The sequence below is a fragment of the Papio anubis genome, chromosome 1 (genome assembly GCF_008728515.1).
Source record: "Papio anubis isolate 15944 chromosome 1, Panubis1.0, whole genome shotgun sequence".
NCBI classification, from domain to species: Eukaryota; Metazoa; Chordata; class Mammalia; order Primates; family Cercopithecidae; genus Papio; species Papio anubis.
In genome coordinates, this window is record NC_044976.1 from 155,137,900 (window position 1) to 155,155,643 (window position 17,744).

The window sequence follows — 17,744 nt, forward strand, 5'->3', positions numbered from 1 at the left end:
GGTAGGACAACTGTCCCAGTGTGTTGGGGCTGAGAGTTTTCTTGGGATGCAGGGCTTTCAATGCTAAAACCAGGACAGTCCTGGGCAACTAGTGCATTTGGTTACCCTAGCCCCAGGTCTAGACAGACTCCCTTCCTCCCTGCTGCATCCCAGGGGCACCATGTGCTCTTCTGTCCTCTGTAAAGTTGTGCCCATGTACTCGATTCTGGAGGTTTTTCTGATATCCACAGCCACTCCAAGGCCAGGCTGTGGCCTAGGACACAACTGTGTGGGCTGTCTCGGAAGAAGCTCCCTCAAGGCAGGGTCTTTGGCTTGTTCACGGAGGCGGCTCCCAGAACAGTGTCAGGCACACAATAGGGGTTCATTAAACATTTGCTTCATGTATTGAAGAAAATATAAAGAAGCAGTAACACGCATGCACCCCAAACCCCAAAATAAATGTAATTAAAAGGTTCCAGAATTTTGTAAACGTCTTGTAGTATTTCTGGTCCATGGACCCATTTACTTCTGTGACTATTGAACACCAGATGAGAATTCTGCCCTCTGCCTCTGAGAATAGATGACCCAAATCCTTTCCATTTCTGTTCTCCCCTGCTCCAGATCTTCATGAAGCCCCCTTTTCAGCTCAGATGTCTAAAGTTTGAACCAGACAGAATAGGACAACACTCAATCTTCTGAGATGGCCACAGGAATTTTCCCTTGGGACATCTTCTTATGCCCTCAAGAGTTTCTAGAAAGTCTTTCTTTGGGTGTTTTCCTCCTTGGATTTCCGGCTAGGTCCCTGTCCACTCGCCCAGCCTCACCTAGGTCAGCCTCCTTTCAATCTCCCTGAGCCCTTCATCTAACCATTCAGCCTGAGAAGTCCTTCTCTACATCTGACAGAACTGGCCTCCTGCTCCTGGAACTGACAGTGTCTTTTGGGATACCCACTGTTATCTAGAATTAGTGGATTTTCCAACAACATCAGCATATGCCCAATTATTCCAGCATTGCTTGGACACTGTACGTTAGTGTTAGTGGTACAAGCCTGTGTCCCTCATTAGACTATGAGCACACCACAGTCAGTGACTGTACCTTTTCCATCTTTGTATTCCCAGACCACCCTGAACCAGAGTACTGCAGAGTGAATTAAGGATGGACGGTGGGTAGGTCAGTGAGTGGGTCCCAATACCCTATCCCAGGCCAACTCTCTCCTAAGCTCTCTCAGTTCTTTCAGGCCAAGTTAGAGAGTATTCCTTTGCAAATGATATATGTCATAAGGGATTGATATGCAGAATATATAAATAACTATCACAATACAACAACAACAACAAAAAAAAACCTCATTAAAAAATAGACAATGGAAGTGAACAGACATTTCTCCAAAGAAGATCTATACATGATCCACAAGCACATGAAAAAAATGTTCAATATCACTAATCATTAGGGAAACGCAAACCAAAACCACAGTGAGATACCATTTCATACATATCAGGATGCTTGTTAATAAAAACAATAAACAACAAAATAACAAGCATTGGCATGGATGTGGGGAAACTGCAGCCCTGTGCATTGCTGGTGGGATTGTAAAATAATGCAGTCACTGTGGAAAATGGTACGGTGATCCTCAAAAATTAAACAGAATTACCATGTGAGCCAGCAATTACACCTCTGGGTGTACACCCAGAAGATGTGAGAGCAAGGACTCAAATATCAGAAAACCAGTATTTGAACACCCAGGTTCGCAGCGGCATGATTCACAATAGCCAAAAAGGTGGAAGCACCCCAAGTATCCACTGATGATGAAACCCAAGTATCCATTGATGGATGAATAAACAAAAAATGTGTTGTATCCGTACAATGGAATCGCATTCAGCCTTGAAAGGGAAGGAAGTTCTGACACATGCTATCACATGGATGAACCTTGAAAACATTAAGCTAAGTGAAATAAGCCCTCCAAGACCAGTCTCTTTTCCTAGGACTAGGCCACTCTCCTGGGGTGCAAAATGAACACGAAAAATGACCTGGACAGCCCAGATCAGCTCAAAGGAGCTGCTGCAGGCGTAGCGGGCATGCCTGCTCAAAACCTCTCAGGAGACGGCCCAGAAAGGTCAAGGGTACAGAAGCCTGTGCTCAGAGATCAGGAAGGGGCCTCAAGATGAACTGGTCCACCTACCCATATTCTAGAGCAAACTGAGTCATGAGGAGTGAAAAAGATAAAAATATGTGACCCTAAAATATATTACTTTGACATAATTTGAGATGGCTGCCACAGGGCCGGCAGACTGAGGTGGCCCTGCAAAGCTGTCTTTTGTGGGAGATATGCAAAGCTGTCTTTTGTGGGAGATATTTGCATCTGTAGAGAATCTCGTTTAATGCAGCCAAACCTTCTTCCCTTGTCCAGATCTAGGAGAGATTAATGGAGTCTGACATCTTTAAAGATCTGAAAGAAACATTTACCATGTCTTCTCTCTGAGGGTTGCTACCTGTGAGGTTTCATCTACATAACAAGACCACCTTGGCTAGCCAAGCCTCCTCTTCTTCCCCTCCCAAAACCTGTGTTGCCACTAAAACCTGATTTACCAAGCATAACCTATTTGGGGCCATGCTCTGAGCCCACAGTCTTTCTGAAACCTCAGGATGTGTATGAGCTTTTGTACCCCACTGGGGGTTGGGTCTTCATTCTGAAGGCTCCCGCAAATACACATTAAATAAATTTGTGTGCCTTTTTGCTTGCTCATCAATTTGCCTCATGCCAGTGATTTTCAGCAAACCTTCAGAGGGCCAAGGGGAAGCTCTGCCTTGGCCCCTACAGGAGGTTCAGGTAGTGGGGACTTCCCAGCTTTCTCCAGATGTTCTCCCACTACCCTGTCATGGCAAGGTCAAGGTGAGGTCAAAATCTGGCTTTCCAGCCTCATATGCATCTAGAGAGATGGATGTGGCACACTCTTGGTGCTCCAGAGCTAGGAGCTACGTACTGACTCACCGTCGGAGCTATCCATCTCCACCTCCAGATCGCATCCTTGCCCTCACATAGTGGACTTCCCTGCACAGTAATGCTTTAAACAAAGGGTTCCTCAGTTTTATGTAAGTTCCAGATGCTCTGAGAACCACAGAGTGAAACTCAGTAGAATCTCTAGTCCTTGAGAGGAGTGGCTTTAGGAGTCCAGTTTATAGGTTCTGCCTGCAGGCTGCACAGGGTCTGGGTGACTATGGGAGCTTTCTCTACCTCCATGTGCCGGTTCCAGCTCCAGCTGGAGCTCCCTGGAGGACAGTGCATTCAGCCCCATAAATGATTCAGATCATTCAGAGGTGGTGTGTGGGAGCCGAGTGGTCTCCGGAGGTGAGTCAGTACCCAGCACCCTGCATACCCACACTGCCCATGCTTGCTAGGAGGGGAGGGGCAGCTTGAGACTTGCGCCAGCAGCCAGGACACCAGCCTGCGCTGCCCACTGGGGAAGTGCAGCCCTTCCTGGCTTCCCTCCGCCTGCAGCTTTGAGGGCTGGGCGCCTCTTCACCAGCCCACACGAGTCCTCACATGCTGCCTGCCCTGTTAACCCCACCCCAGCCTGGCAGTCTCGACACCCAGGTGCTCAGGGATTAATATGAGATACTGAAATGTGTCCACGTAGTTATTAACTAGCTCCAAGTCTTTTAATGTTTGTATCGCCTCACTGTGCCACAAAGGCCCAGGGGCAGGGACATTTGATCTCCTCCTCAGTCCCCTAAATGGCCTGGCAAAGGGTCCTATCTTCGGTGACTCCAAGATGGTACTGCTGTCATGAGGCTGCATTTGTGGGCATGCTTTGGCCTTGCCACTGGGCTTCAACTACTTGGAGAATTCTGGAAAGAGCTACAGCTTAGTGGTTAGGAGCTCTGGCATTAGACTATTTGGGTCCAACTTCTGGATCTGCCACTTACTATTATGTGACCCTGGGCACATTATTTGACCCCTTCCCGTGCTTCAGTTTCCTCTTAAGTGGCAACAGTAATGTACCTACCTAGTATAGTAGTTGTGAGGATTAAATTGAGTGTTTACCTGTAAAGCACCTAGGACAGTACCCGACACATATCAAGGCCCAGTCACCAGTCATTACTATTGCACATTCCAGCCATTTCCCAGCAGCCCCTTGTGCCCGCCCTTGTCTGTGAACACAGCCTTACACTTCCACCCACCCTAGTCATGAGCCCTACCTCCGGCAACTGTGTTTCTCAAAATGGCCTTTATTATCCCCAACCCCAGAGTTCGCCATGAGTTCTCACAATCAGATGTTTATCACTTACTTTCCGCTGGCAGGGCAGGTCTTCCCGTCTTACAGACGGAGAAAGTGAAGCCTAGAGTGGTGGTTCCCTGAGGTCACACAGAGCGAAGGCTGGGCCTGGGTTCTCAGGCCCAGGGACAGGCTCCCTTGAGGTACAGGGCCCCAGCACAGCCTGCTCCTGCCCGCTCCATCCACTGACTGTGGGTGCCCAGACCAATGGCACTGCCAAACCAGGATCTTTCGCCCACTCAATATTAAATTGGGAGAGTAAAATAAACAAAAGATTTCCTGGTTTCTTCCTCCCCAACCTGCCATTCCCCAAGGCTGAAAGACAGGCAGAGGGAATGTGTCAGAGCAGGCTCCCCTACCTCCTCCCATGGGCCCCTCTGCCCAACCCCCTCGGAGGCCCCACTTGAGGAAGACCCACGCCGACTCTCCTGCCAACAGGTGCCAGGGCTTGGTTGCTTAGTGACCCACCCTGCCTACCCCCATCCTCCAGGGCAAACAGCTGAACAATCACAGCTGGGGTGGAGGGGGCTGCTCTAGGTATGAAAAGTTGTTCTTGCATTTTCTGCTCACTCAGTGGGATTTTTCATTTCTTGGTATCTGGAAAAATCCATTTATTCCACATCCAGAATTTTAGCAAGCTTCCCTTTAAAATAGTCCTGAGATCAACTTTCACAAACCTTGCCCTAAAGTACTTGCTCATGTTCCCTGGGAAAGAAGCTCCAAACCCACTCCTCCTCTGTCAAACCCACATTAAGCACCTACCATGTGCCAGGGGACACAGTGATGAACAAGCTGTGGTCCCTGGTCCAGAAAATTATAGCCTATTGAAAGGAGAGATAGGAGAGAAAGAGAGGCCAGGTGTTTGGGGAGCACAGAGAAGGGGGCATCCAAGTTACAACTGGAAATGCTCTCTAACACCCCGGATTCACCAGCTGCCACATTCTCCTCCTGAACCCACGCCTTCCCAGCCAAGTGTGAGCATTGGCATTATAGGTGCCAAGTGCCTCTTCACTGTGCTCCAGCCAATGGAGAAGACAGGTGGAACTTCAGTTCTGGGGCGAGAAGACCTGCCTCTTGCTCCCCATGCAAAGCGAGCGCCCTGCAGACCAAGTTCCTGCATGTCATCCACAGCAAAGTCGGGGGAACAGTTGACCACCACTCACCACATCGGAGAGAGCCTAGAGATGAGGAGGATAATGAGGGGTTCATGAATTGGAGGCTGATGAGATGATCATGATAATAAAGTACAGTAATCCAGATTTCCCAAGACTAGAACAGGAAAAAAATGGCCTGAATTTCAGCATTCAGGAAATTGACTGAATGAGAAAGACAGCTTCCTATGGCAGGACATCAGAGCTTGAGAGGGGTGACTGGAGCTTATTTGGAGCCTTTCAAAGCTGGACTCTCCCTCAGCTGTGTGTGTGGTGGGACGAGCATGTGCTTTGGAGCTGGACAAGTGTGGGGGCTGGAAACCTTGCCCCTGGCTCACCCTCTTTCACATGTTACCTCATAGAATGTGTCAACCCTTTGGCTTTGATGGTGCGTGACTTCTGCCAGTACATCTGTCAGGCAATTAACACTCTGCCAGCTCCTCCTGCTTTTCTCTTGGCCAGATAGTAAACTAACTTAGCCTAGGATAGTAAACTAACTCAGCCTAGGATGGTAAACTAACTCAGCCTAGGATGGTAAACTAACTTAGCCTAGGATGGTAAACTAACTTAGCCTAGGATGGTAAACTAACTTAGCCTAGGATGGTAAACTAACTTAGCCTAGGATGGTAAACTAACTTAGCCTAGGGATGGTAAACTAATCCTAGCTCTGTGGGATGGTAAATCCACCTCTAGCCTAGGATAAACTAACTTAGCCTAGGATGGTAAACTAACTTAGGATGGTGGTAATGAACACACCTTCCTTCCCCTGCCTGTCATGGGTTACGTGCAGTCCTGCATGGGGACAGAGGAATAGCTATGATAACCCCTAACCATCTCCTCCAGCTCCGGGAGATTCTGCTTTTCCGAGGTGAGGTGAATCCCCTCCATCCTCCTCAGTGGTGGCAGCTCTGTCACTGTGTCTGCTGGCAGCCTGTCCCTAGCCCCTCATGGGCAATTCCTGTTCAAACCCTTTGATTCTAGGAGTCAGCCCCTCCATCCTCCCTGTCTCAGGAGCTGCCGCTATGTCATGATAAAAGCCATGTGGCTGCAAGGCAGATGCTGAGAGCATCTTCCACTAGGATATCTCCGTGGTCAGGGCCCCCATCCAAACACTTCATGGATGGGGAAATGGAGTAGCTCGGGTCTGTTACACAACATGGCTGGGGGCCCTAAGGCCTTCAAGTGCAGAGACCCCATCTCATCCATCTTTATGTCCCCCACCTGTGGTGCTCAGTGCTATAGGAAAGTTAAAAAACACATCATTCTGACTGAGGCCGTGTGCTGCAGAGTTTGGATGCTGTATTAAAGAGGAAGAGCCAAGTATGGGCTTCACTCTGGAAGCAAAGGGAGCCTGAGAAGACTTTGGGATATGGGAAAAATAAGCCCCTGGCAGTTGTAGGCAGGATACACAGAGGAGAAAACAAAGGATTGAAACTGCAGAGTAACTGACTTACTGGAGCATCTCAGTGAGAGGCCACGAGCACCCAACACAGGGTGGGGTGGGGAGGGAGAGGGGAGGTCTGACCCCTGCAGCACTGTGGGGACAGATGGGGTGAATAGAAGTGAAGGCTCCTGAGGTATTGAAGGTGGGGGACTAGGAGGGTGGGGCAGAGACAGAGAAATAAATCAGTTGTCTCTGATTTATGAGTTGGTTCTGAACACACTAAATTTTAGGTATGAGAGACCTCCAGGAAGCTGTAGAAAATGCCATTCTAGAGCTAGGAAGAGAGGTAGGGTGAGGGATGTAGGCTAGAGGTGACCAGCTAAAGCTGGGCTGCTGTTGGAAAAGAGAGGAGATGAGCCCCCAGGACAGAAGCCGTCTGTGAACAGAAGCCACAGACTCAGCGATTCAAGCCTGAAGCCGTCTGTCACTGCAGCTCTTTTCTCCCTCCTGGCCCTGAAATCAAGTGCTCTGGATTTGTGGCACTTTATCTCATCCTCTTGTCTCTGAAGAATATGCCAGGCTAGGTCTGGATCCCCACCCCATACTCTTTGAGGTAGACTGAACCATGAAGAAGAAGAAATCAAGGACCTGCAGGACAGGTCTGGGTTCCCCACCCAGGCAGCTCCCAAAGCCAGAAGGTACATAGGTGTGGGTTACCTGGCAAGTTAAGAGCAGAAGAGAAGAGAATCCAGGTCCCCAAGCTAGGACCCCTTCAAGCTCCTAGGCTAGGAGTTGGATCCAGAGCCTGATCTGACAATGTGCAATAAGACCTGGAATTCAGGGTTTGATACTGGCATAAAATCTTTCTTCTTTTCTCCCTAAACTGCTTGGGTGGGTGGATATTTTGTGTCCTAAACTAACTGAAATTGCTTTATAGGGAAAAGCTGATTCTGGATAAACGTCTAAACTTGTGAAGACAGAAGGAGGGCAGGAGGGGAGGAAGGAGGGCAGGAGGGGAGGAACCAGAACAGAGAGTGAGGGATGGCCTGGACTAAGCGGCGTGTGAACGAGGATGTCTTGGGTGAGTTTCAGGTGGTCCTGGAGAGGGTCTTCTCTCTGACTCCTCCCTAGGGGAAGTCCTTATGGTTTAGAGAACTTGGGAACCAATATCTAGAATCTCTACCAGGCCCATGAGAAACTAGTAAAAAGGGTCTGTTCCCATGCAAAGAGGCAAGGGACTCTCAGTTATCAGGGAAGATAAGGACACCCACATGACAAGGGTGCTTGCTGAGAAGGGTAGGATGAAGTACCTGAGTCTGATGATTGAAGTGACTTCGCCATAACCTCTTAGTGGCTGGAGCTGGATGGGAAGGCAGGACTTCATTTATAGTTAGTGCTGTGTGTCTTCCCTTACATCATGTGCCATCAAGATCTCAAAGGGCTGTCACCCAAACAGCCTTGAAATAAGAGTTCAGCATGTGATGAGACTAGCAGAGAAAGCTCTGAGCAGGACCCAGGAGGCCTGACTCCTTGGATCTGTCTCTACTGAGCTGTGTGACTAGGGGCAAATCCTCTTCCCTCTCTAGACTTCAGTTTCCAGCCTAGGAACCTCTTAGGAATCTGTGACACGTTCTCATCTTGCATTCCAGTTGGGGTAAGCAGTCAATTACCAACTATTTCCTAAACAGGTGGTTCCTAGATTGCAGTATATATGAGAATCACCTGGGAAAAGTGTTAGAAAAGCAGAGTCCAGGGTCCCATCTCCAAAGATTCAGGAGCCAGTAGCTCTGGAGTAGGGCCCCTGAAACTCCATTCTCAAAGAGTAATTGTGGTGCAGGTGGTTGAGGCCAACTTGGCGCAACACTGAAGGTTTCAGATGCTACAGAGAAACCAGAAAAGTGCTGAGTGAGGAAAAGCACCCATCCTCAAAGGGTTTCTAGTTTAGATGGGGGAGACAGGACCCACTCTCAAGAACAGAATAGCCTCAGTGACAGATGAGAGAGAGGTACAAGGTCAGAGAAACAGAGGTCATGTCCTTTACTAAGCAGGTATGAGCAGAGCTTCCCAGGTGCCTGGAACAGAAACGGTGGCAGGAGGCATGCATGGCAGAGACAGCTAAATGCTCACCACAACCTGCTTCCTTTTCTGCCAGGGCTCACAGCTGTACTTCACTTCCCAACCTCCCCTGTGGATAGGTGTGGCCACGTGACTGAGTTCCAGCCAATGGCCTGTGGGTGCAAGAAACAACCACCATTTCTGGGTCTGGCCCACAAGCTTCCCATGTGTTATCCTGATCCCCACCTGCCAATCTAACTTTAAGTAAAGGAAGAAATAAACATCTGATTACATTCAATGACTGAAAAGCAGGGGTTGTTTCAAGTTAGTCCAACCCGATTGTACAAGATGCAAGAGAGAAGATGCATCAACCCAAGCAGTATTTGGTCAATACTGGCTTTTTTTTTTTTTTTTTTTTTTTTTTTGAGACAGAATCTCATTCTGTCCCCCAGGCTGGAGTGCAGTGGCATGATCTCGGCTCACTGCAAGCTCTACCTCCCGGGTTCATGCCATTCTCCTGCCTCGCCCTCCTGAGTAGCTGGGACTATAGGCACCCGCCACCAGGCCCGGCTTATTTTTGCTATTTTTTAGTAGAGACGGGGTTTCACCATGTTAGCCAGGATGGTCTTGATCTCCTGACCTTGTAATCCGCCCGCCTTGGCTTCCCAAAGTGCTGGGATTACAGGCGTGAGCCAACGCGCCCGGCCAATACTGGCTTTTGTAACCAAGTACTTGGTGTTGTTGGACCTGAAGGAGATGTGAGTTCTGATCTTATAGGGCTGACGATGCTGGAAAGGGCCAGAGGAGGCAGCGGGCAGTGAATCCCGCCAGTGTGGAGTTTGGGCGGTATCTCTAAATGAGGCTACCTGGAGGCTGTGCCAGTCTGAAATGTCTTTTGGGACTAGTCTTGAGCCATGTAAGCCTTTGAGCTAGCACACAAAAACAGTCAAATGGGCCAATGGTTCCAAAGATTCTTGGAATAAAGATGAATAAATTTTTATTGCTCAAATTTGGAGCTAACTTATTTTTAGTATTCTTTCTTTTCTCTCACGCCAAGGTGGTGAGGGGTAGGTGCCATGCCTGAGGTCTGAGTGTGCCTGCTGCTAGCAGAGAGATGGGGACCTCCCCAACTGTCCCAGGGCTGTGGGGTTGGCTAGTGTCCCTAGAGTACCACAAGGACCCTGTCCAGGGAGGAGCTGACTGGCCAGGTAGGAGGAGGTGGAAAAATTACAGGCAGGGAACAGGGAGTAGTGTAGGATCTGACCTCCAGGACCCTCTTCCTCTTGCATCTTCCTTGAAGAAAAATAAATCAATGGTGTCACTGTAGACCCAAGAAAGCCTAGGCGGATGGAGGCGTGGAAGTGTGTTTTCTATGTACTGAAGTATAATATTGAACTATAGGCCGGGTGCAGGGGCTCACGCCTGTAATCCCAGCACTTTGGGAGGCCAAGGCAGGGGGATCACCTGAGGTCAGGAGTTCGAGACCAGCCTGGCCAACGTGGTGAAACCCTGTCTCTACTAAAAAAACACAAAAATTAGCTGGGTGTGGTCATGGGCGCCTGTAATCTCAGCTACTCAGGAGGCTGAGGCAGGAGAATTGCTTGAACCTGGGAGGCAGAGGTTGCAGTGAGCCGAGACTGCGTCATTGCACTCCAGCCTGGGCAACAAGAGCAAAACTCCATCTTAAAAAAAAAAAAAAAAGAAAAGAAAAAAGATATATTTAACTGTAGATATAGTCAACGTTCTGTTCTTCGTATCCACAGAGAAAAACACACATGAGGAGGAGTCTCCAATGGGAAGATAGATGTTTATCTATTAACGTATTTCAGTTGTAGGATAGACACCTAGAAGAATTTTAAATCACTAAAGTTGTAAGATTACAGGGACCACTTGCTAGTGTCAAGTGTAGGGTCAGTGTCCCCTTAGCTGGCGTGCCTTAAGGAATGGAGGGATGGGAAGGACCTTTCAAGACCTGACCCAGCCTGAAGTTGAGTGTTCCATTTTGTAGAAGGTTCTGAGAGGACAAGGCCTATATCCTGGGTCACCTGCTGAGTAGGAAAAGACCAAGAAGAAGAGCACTTGACAAGGAGTCCTGGAGGGGTGTTAGTTCTGGCTCTACCCAAACAGATGTGTGGTCTGGTGACGTCCTTCCACCTCTCTGGGCCTCAGTTTCTCCATCTGTAAAGTGACGTGCTCTGACATTCTGCAAGCAGCAAGCTGTATTGTCCTCAGAGCACTCACCCCAATGCTCTGGGCCGTGCCAGAGTCCTGGGGTCCCAGAGCCTGTTTAACATGCAGAGAGAGCTCAGAACACTCGTGTTCCTGCTCAGATATCAAAACCCTAAATGGCCACCACCTGTAGGCATTTGGGAACTTGATGGGAATGGAAGCTGGCCCCACTTCCAGGGTTAGATCCCTGAGAGGAAAAAAATGAAAAATATCAGGGATGGGCAGAGGGCCTGGCCTGACTTCACAGTCACCAGTCCTACAAATCACCAAACCCTGTCTTTCGTGGGACTAAGGAAGAAAATTCTCTGGGCTGGGAGACAAAAGAGGTAAGTTCTAACCTTGGGTCCATCAAAACCTTGTCCTGTGACCTGATAAGTCCCCCTACCCATCTAGGCAACACCTTAGATTGAGGTAACTATGACGGTCTTACTGAGACCATCTACGTCTGCACTGCCTGAGCCCATAGGCTGGCTCTCCCCCAGGCCCCATTTGTGACATGCATGACTCAGAGAAACCAGATCTAATTGTGCCTGGTCAAGTGGGAAAGTACCAGGAGAGTACTGCCTCAGCCTCCTAAAACTGTGGTGTGACTCAAAACCAAGTCCCCGGCCCCTCTCAAAGGAGGCATGTGGCCCCAGGAAACTGCCATTTTCTGAAAGGAGAGACCAAGCTAGGGCCCAGGGCCTGGTGCCGCCATCTCCCTTGCTGTCTCCTGACATTTAGGCACCCCCTCCCTATGAAATGGGGAGACCTTCCCTACTCCTCCAACCTCTTCCCTAAGGGCATTGGAGAGGAGTCTCGGGAACTCCTGGGACTGACTAGTGACGACTCCCGGGTGGTGGCATCGCACAGCAGCGAGGCTTCCCTGAAGCTCCGTTCCAGCCAGGCACAGACTGAGCAGCCACACAGGTTGTTCTGACAAGGCTATTTATAGAAGCAAGCTCAGTCCTTCCCAAATGAGGGCCTCAGTCTCTCAATGACCGGGAAACACATCAACTCCTTTCCTTGGAGACAGGAAAAAGAAATTATCTTAGGAGCTCAGATGTGATCTCTCTTTGGGTAAGAAAAAAAGCACCGTAAGGGGTCAGAACGGGGTCGGAATATGGCAGAGCTCTTTAAAACCCTTTCCAGAAGTGATCCACGGGAGAAAAGAGAGTGGAAAAGTGTTATTGAAGGTAAAAAGGCACCTAGAAGAATGAAAGACTGAAACCTTTGGAGGACGCTTCCCCAGCTCAGTCAGCCTCACTCTCCTCAGTCCACCCCTGCATTTGCTCACCCAGTCCTGCCCCTCCCTGGAGTGTTCTGTGCTGAAGGCCAGCCTGGTGCTGAGGAACACTGTCTCTGACCTGAATATCCAGTCAAGATGCTTCCTGTAAGGATAAGAGGGGCCATGCCCACCACCCTGAAGCATTTATCCCTGATCACCCTGTCTGGGGTTCAGTAAAGGGAGTTTCTTAGAAGGGATTCCTGTCTTCTGAGGGCTTACAGACTCCAGCAAAATGACACAGGAAGATATACAGAGGCCTCAAGATATGAGGTGGATTCAAGACACAAAGTACAGGAAGTGTTTCTGCAGGGACCAAACCAAAGGTATATTTTCTGGAGCCAGGCGAGGAAGGAGAACTCGGGGGAAGAAGGGAGAGAGATGGCTGTTCAGGCCATGCAGCAAGTCATCCCCCAGCACCAACCCCATCCCAGCGTATTTTCTTGTACGATATTTCGATTTCTCCCAAGAAATATCAGAAACAGCTATCTGTTTCATTGCCAAGTAAAAGAAACCCCATCTTTGCAGTGCCTCTTCCTCACCTAATTATGCAAAAATCTCACCCTCTGAAACTGAGGGCTTGCAGCCTAGCTGGCAGTGAGAGGCAGGCACAGCACCTAAACTTTGGTTTAAAAACAGGAACCATTTCCTTCCCAGGCAGCAACAAAACACTCTAGAGAAATAGTTCAAAACCTCAGCTGTATGTCAGAATTACCTAGGGAGCTTTTCAAAATCCTGATGCCCAGGCTGTACCCCAGGCCAATTAAATCAGACGCTCTTGGCATGGGAACCAGGTATGACCAGTATTTTCTAAAGTTTCCTGTGAGTCCAGTGTGTAGCTAAGGTTGAGAACCACTGGTCTAAATACCTAGCTAGCTGGAGTATCTGTGGGGGGGTTGGGGGGATTTATACCATGCGGCAAGAACCCCATGGGAGGGTGGGACACCTCCCCTCTGCAGCCACCGTGTTCTGCATGAGCCCCAGCTACAGCCAGGGAAAGGGACGCCTGTCCCTTTGCCCCTCACCCTCCGGAACATCCCCTGCTCTCCAGCCTCATGAGTGGTGCCCCGGAAAACAGGTGCTAGTTACAGGGGCCTATTTTAGTTGACTCCTTCAAACGTAAAATCACAATCTCTCCTTTGGTTCTTGGGCCTCTTCTCACAGTGGGAAGGTACAGTGCATTTGCCTGACTTCAGAACCCAGGAAAGGCAGGGCCTACAGGCAAGATGAATTCTTAACAAGGGAGGCCCCAGAGTCAGGCCTGGGGAAGGTTTTGGTTAATTTGAATTGATGTGGCACTGCTGAATTAATGATGAGCCTGCCACACACCTGTGAAATATAACAGCTCACTTCTGTCTATAAACAGTTCCTTCTAGGTAACCTCTCTAAGGACCTGGCTTGGAGCCCTCTCATATAAGTAGCAAAACAAATAAACAAACTCAGCTTTATCTCCACTCCCACCAAGATACTGACAGACACGAGGCCTGCAGCCAACTAGGAGAATGGCCAGGGCACCCAGGCTTGCTGGGTGTCTAGAGGCAGACACCTTTAGGAAACACAAATCATGCCATCAGGAAACACACGCAAACCCCTTTAGGTTACCTAAACCGACCCAGGAAGTTAAAGTGGTAGCACGACAGCAGCCTAGGCAAGAAGTTTTAGTTTGCTTCTAAAAACACCCTGGACTTCTGCAAAGTTGCTGGATTACGACTTAAGGTGGTTTCTGGCCACTTCAAATACGGAAGTCTCAACTGATGAATGTGTGTTTATGATGTTTATCAACTGATGAATGTTTCTCCTGCTGAGGGATTGGGTGCCATTCAGTTTCCATCTAGAACTTTTAAGCTAGGATTTGGGGAGAGGGTGCGGTTATGAGACCCTGCACTCAGGCACAGGTGAACCTGCAGCCAATCTACCAGCCAGGCGCAGTCCCCACATTCTAGAGAGCCATTTTGAAGAGATCTGGAGACGCAACCGTTGTGAGGAGGACTGACCAACTGAATAGCGCGGGTCCCTGAAGGGCTCCAGATAGGATGCTCAGCCCTCAGAGCAACTGCCTGGCCACTTTCCTGACATGTGGCTTTGTCCCTTTGCTGGGAGCAAGGTTTTCCTTCTAGATTGACCACAGAGGTTATTTTCCCCAACGAAAGGCTCCTGCATTCCATTATTAGGTTTACCTTTGAAAGATGTTTGCTCTGCGCATTTCTGAAAAAGGTGGTCTTAGCAGTGAAGAAGCAGTCTTCCAGTTCCTCGTCCAGGCTGCAGTACCCACTGCTCATGCTGCTGTCCACGGTCATCTAGCCCAGAGTCCCCGGACGCGGCCGCCAGTGCATCAGAGGGGGCCGGCCTCGGGATGCGGCGGAGGGAGGTGGGCACCGCTCCCCGGGCTCCGCTTGGCGTGAGCCCCTAGCCCTGAGCCCCGAGCCGGTCGGGTAGCGGGCCAGGCAGAGCCGGCAGGCCGCCTGTGTTTCTTTCAGCGGGGTGCGAGCGCTCGGGCGGCCGGGTAACCTGCTCCAGTCCCCGCGCCGCCTGCGCCTGCAGAGCCCTGGGCGCCCGGCTCGCGCCTCACTCCCTGACTCGTCCGGGCTCTGCGGTTTCGTGTCCCCGGCGCCAGCGCCCTCCCTCCGCCGCGGTGCAGAGCGCCATCTCCGCACCTCCCCCGCCTCCCGCGCCTTTCCTGCCCCTGGCGCAAAGCAGTTCTGAAGCCACTTCCTCTGCAAGGTTCCTCAAAGCCGGCTGGGCTGTCACTGCGCCCCTCCCCCGCCTCCCCTCCGCCTGGGTGCCACCCGCCCCCGGTGGCAAGTGGACTCGGAACCGCAGGTCATGTAAGGGATGCGGAGAAGGAAGGGACCAGGATGGACCCGAGGGGGAACATTCCCTCTGTTCTTTCTTCATCATGCACTTGCTTCTGGAAGAAGCCCATTCTCATCAGCCCCAGTGACTCAGGTTCCACGGAGTAGAAGGTGCCAGCTATAAGGGCAACATCATCCCTCCTCCCTTCTCCCACATCCACTTCCTCACCCCCCCACTCCCTCCCCCATTCGCTGGGTGGGGGAGCCGAGTCAATCGGAGTGGTTAGAGAAGAAGAAAATCAATATCTGCCCTGCCTGGGGAAACAGCAATATTTTCAGTTGGAAATGCCAGAAGAAAGTGCAGGGTCACCACAAACACATGCAAATCAGATGCAGAGTTATGGCAACCTAGAGAGCAAGCTGCCTTCCCACCCATAGAACTTAGCCCTCAGGAAGCCTCAGGATACACAGGAGCCTGCAGACACCATCCAGGTTATCTGTGCATCTTCCTGATAGTCTGAGAAAGCGGGGTCTTGGCCAGATCTTGTCATTTCTAACATTGAGGAGGGCTCATTTATATTTCCCCATCTGACCGGACAAAGGAACACGTAAGGCTGAATCTTTCAAAGCAGTTAAGACAATAACCCCCCAATAGATCAATAGTAGTTCTAGCTACCATTGTTTGAACAACTCTCTGTGCAGGTGATTTACATGCAGTCTATCATTGACTCTTTCCAACAGCCTTGAGACAGAGACTGTACAGATGAGAAAACTAAGGCTGGGAGTCACACAGGTAGAACATGTGTGGTGGGACTCAGCCCTGGTGTGTGCGGCTGCCTACGTCCCTAGTCACTGTCACGTATAGACCCTCAGCAGTGATGAGGCTATTTGGGTGGGCACTTAGCCATCTTTAAATACAGTGGTAGCTGGAGTCCCGGTGGGGAAACAGCCTCCAGAGACCTGGCTTTGCTACCATGTTCATGGAGTTTGATGGCTCATGGACCCCGGAGTGCCCTGGACAGTGGCTGAGAGGGGTTATCAGGTCTCTCTCCAAATCTGTGTAACTTTTCCTACAGTTCTGAAACAATCCCGTCCTGGGGAAAATAAGCTGGGTGGAGGACTAGACTCAGCCCCCCGGACACCAAGCTGCCAACTCCATCTTAAGCTCTGGCTACCTTCATGAGAAAGCCTCTCCCTCTCCCACCTAAGCCAGCTCCGTCAGTGCTCAGGAAGGTTTCAAACTGCAGCCCAATTTGGCTTCATCCTCCCACACAGTCTTCTTCCCAGAAGCCTGCGAGTGCCTGGCAGGCACAAACACAAGAGAGCTGAGAGTCAGCACCCCAGCCGGCTGGCCGCCCTCCGTGCAGGAGAACTGTCAATACCAGTAGCTGTCTCCTCTGGCAGGCAGATAAGAGGAGACAGTCAGCGCCAGGGGCTGGGGTGAGCTACTGGGTGTTTGCAAGGGAAGATCTCACATTAATCGGGGTGAAAGTAGGTTCTGGCTTTGGAGCAATCTTTTTTTCAAATGGGTATTTTAGAGGCTGTTTTGGGGGGTTTTCCCCAGAGAGGTGGTTTCCTGTGGTCCTCGGGCCATCAATAACAGCTCACCTGTGTTGTCCAACCAGCTAAGCAACATGCTTTTCTTCATAAAAAGAACATCCTTGCTCAGTGGGAATCTAATACTTAAGAAAAAAAAAAACAGGCCCCAGATTATCTGTGGCCACACCGTGTCCTTGGATTCATGCGGGGAAACTCTGCAATGCAACGGCAATGCTGCATGTTCAAAATGTGCAATCTTGAAATACAGTTAGTAACAACCTATTCAAACACCAAGCCAAGGTACCCCAGGAGTCAGCATGAATCTCTCCTTAGAAGCAACACACCAGATGCCAGACCTGGTTAGGAAAGTTCTCAGGGACACTGTGTTCTTTAGGATGCTGCTCCCTGCCATTCCAAACATTATGAAAATCTGATATCTGAATAGAGCCTTTCAAACCCTTTTAACATCCATTATTTCACCCAGGCTACTCTTTTATCTTAAGAGCAGGTACTATGCCCATTTTATAGATAAGGAAACTGAGGGAAGTAACTTGTTCCATCACAGCTCATTACTTTCAAAGCCTCTTGACTTCTAGTTAATGTCTCTTTCCCTACCCTATCCCAGCTGTCAGTGAATCTAGGTTTGGAAGAAAGCCATGTATAAGAAGTCAGCAAAACAGAGACTGTGCTGGCAGGGACTTTAGGACTAGAAGAAATATACAAAGATCATATATGATATACCAAAGTTGGCCATCCTCCAGGAGAAAAAATCCAGAATGAAGCCCCAGAGTCTCAAAGGAAGAAAGACAGGACTCCCTGCAGCATCTAATGGCCCTGTCTGAACCTCTGAACCTCTTCCCTATGAATAATCAATAATAGTGATAGCTTGGCCAGGGTAAGAGGGAGGGGGCATGGAAGAGTCTGAGCAAGAGCGTTTAAGGCCCTGAGACGCAATCGCACAAAGGATGGGAACTGGCTGTTCTTGTCCCTGGACTTAGGAAGAGGAGGCTGGATCTAAAGCTGTAGCAGCCAGAGCCCTAAATCCATGGCACCGTGCTGGGGTTCAGAAAGCCCCATTGA

General features: G+C 49.9%; 1 protein-coding gene across 2 annotated transcripts in view; it reads right to left on the reverse strand.

The window, feature by feature from the left end:
- RASSF5 (Ras association domain family member 5) overlaps window positions 1-17,744 on the reverse strand; it is a 78,693-nt gene that overhangs the window by 16,649 nt on the left and 44,300 nt on the right. Inside the window, exon 1 of one of the 2 annotated variants that reach the window (XM_009188647.2) lies at window positions 14,511-15,029. The exons of the other annotated variant lie outside the window; for it this stretch is intronic. Within the exon in view, the coding sequence (XP_009186911.2) occupies window positions 14,511-14,630 (120 nt within the window). The 5' untranslated portion in view covers window positions 14,631-15,029. Of the gene's footprint in view, window positions 1-14,510; window positions 15,030-17,744 lie in introns of those variants that run through there. 2 annotated transcript variants of the gene reach the window in all.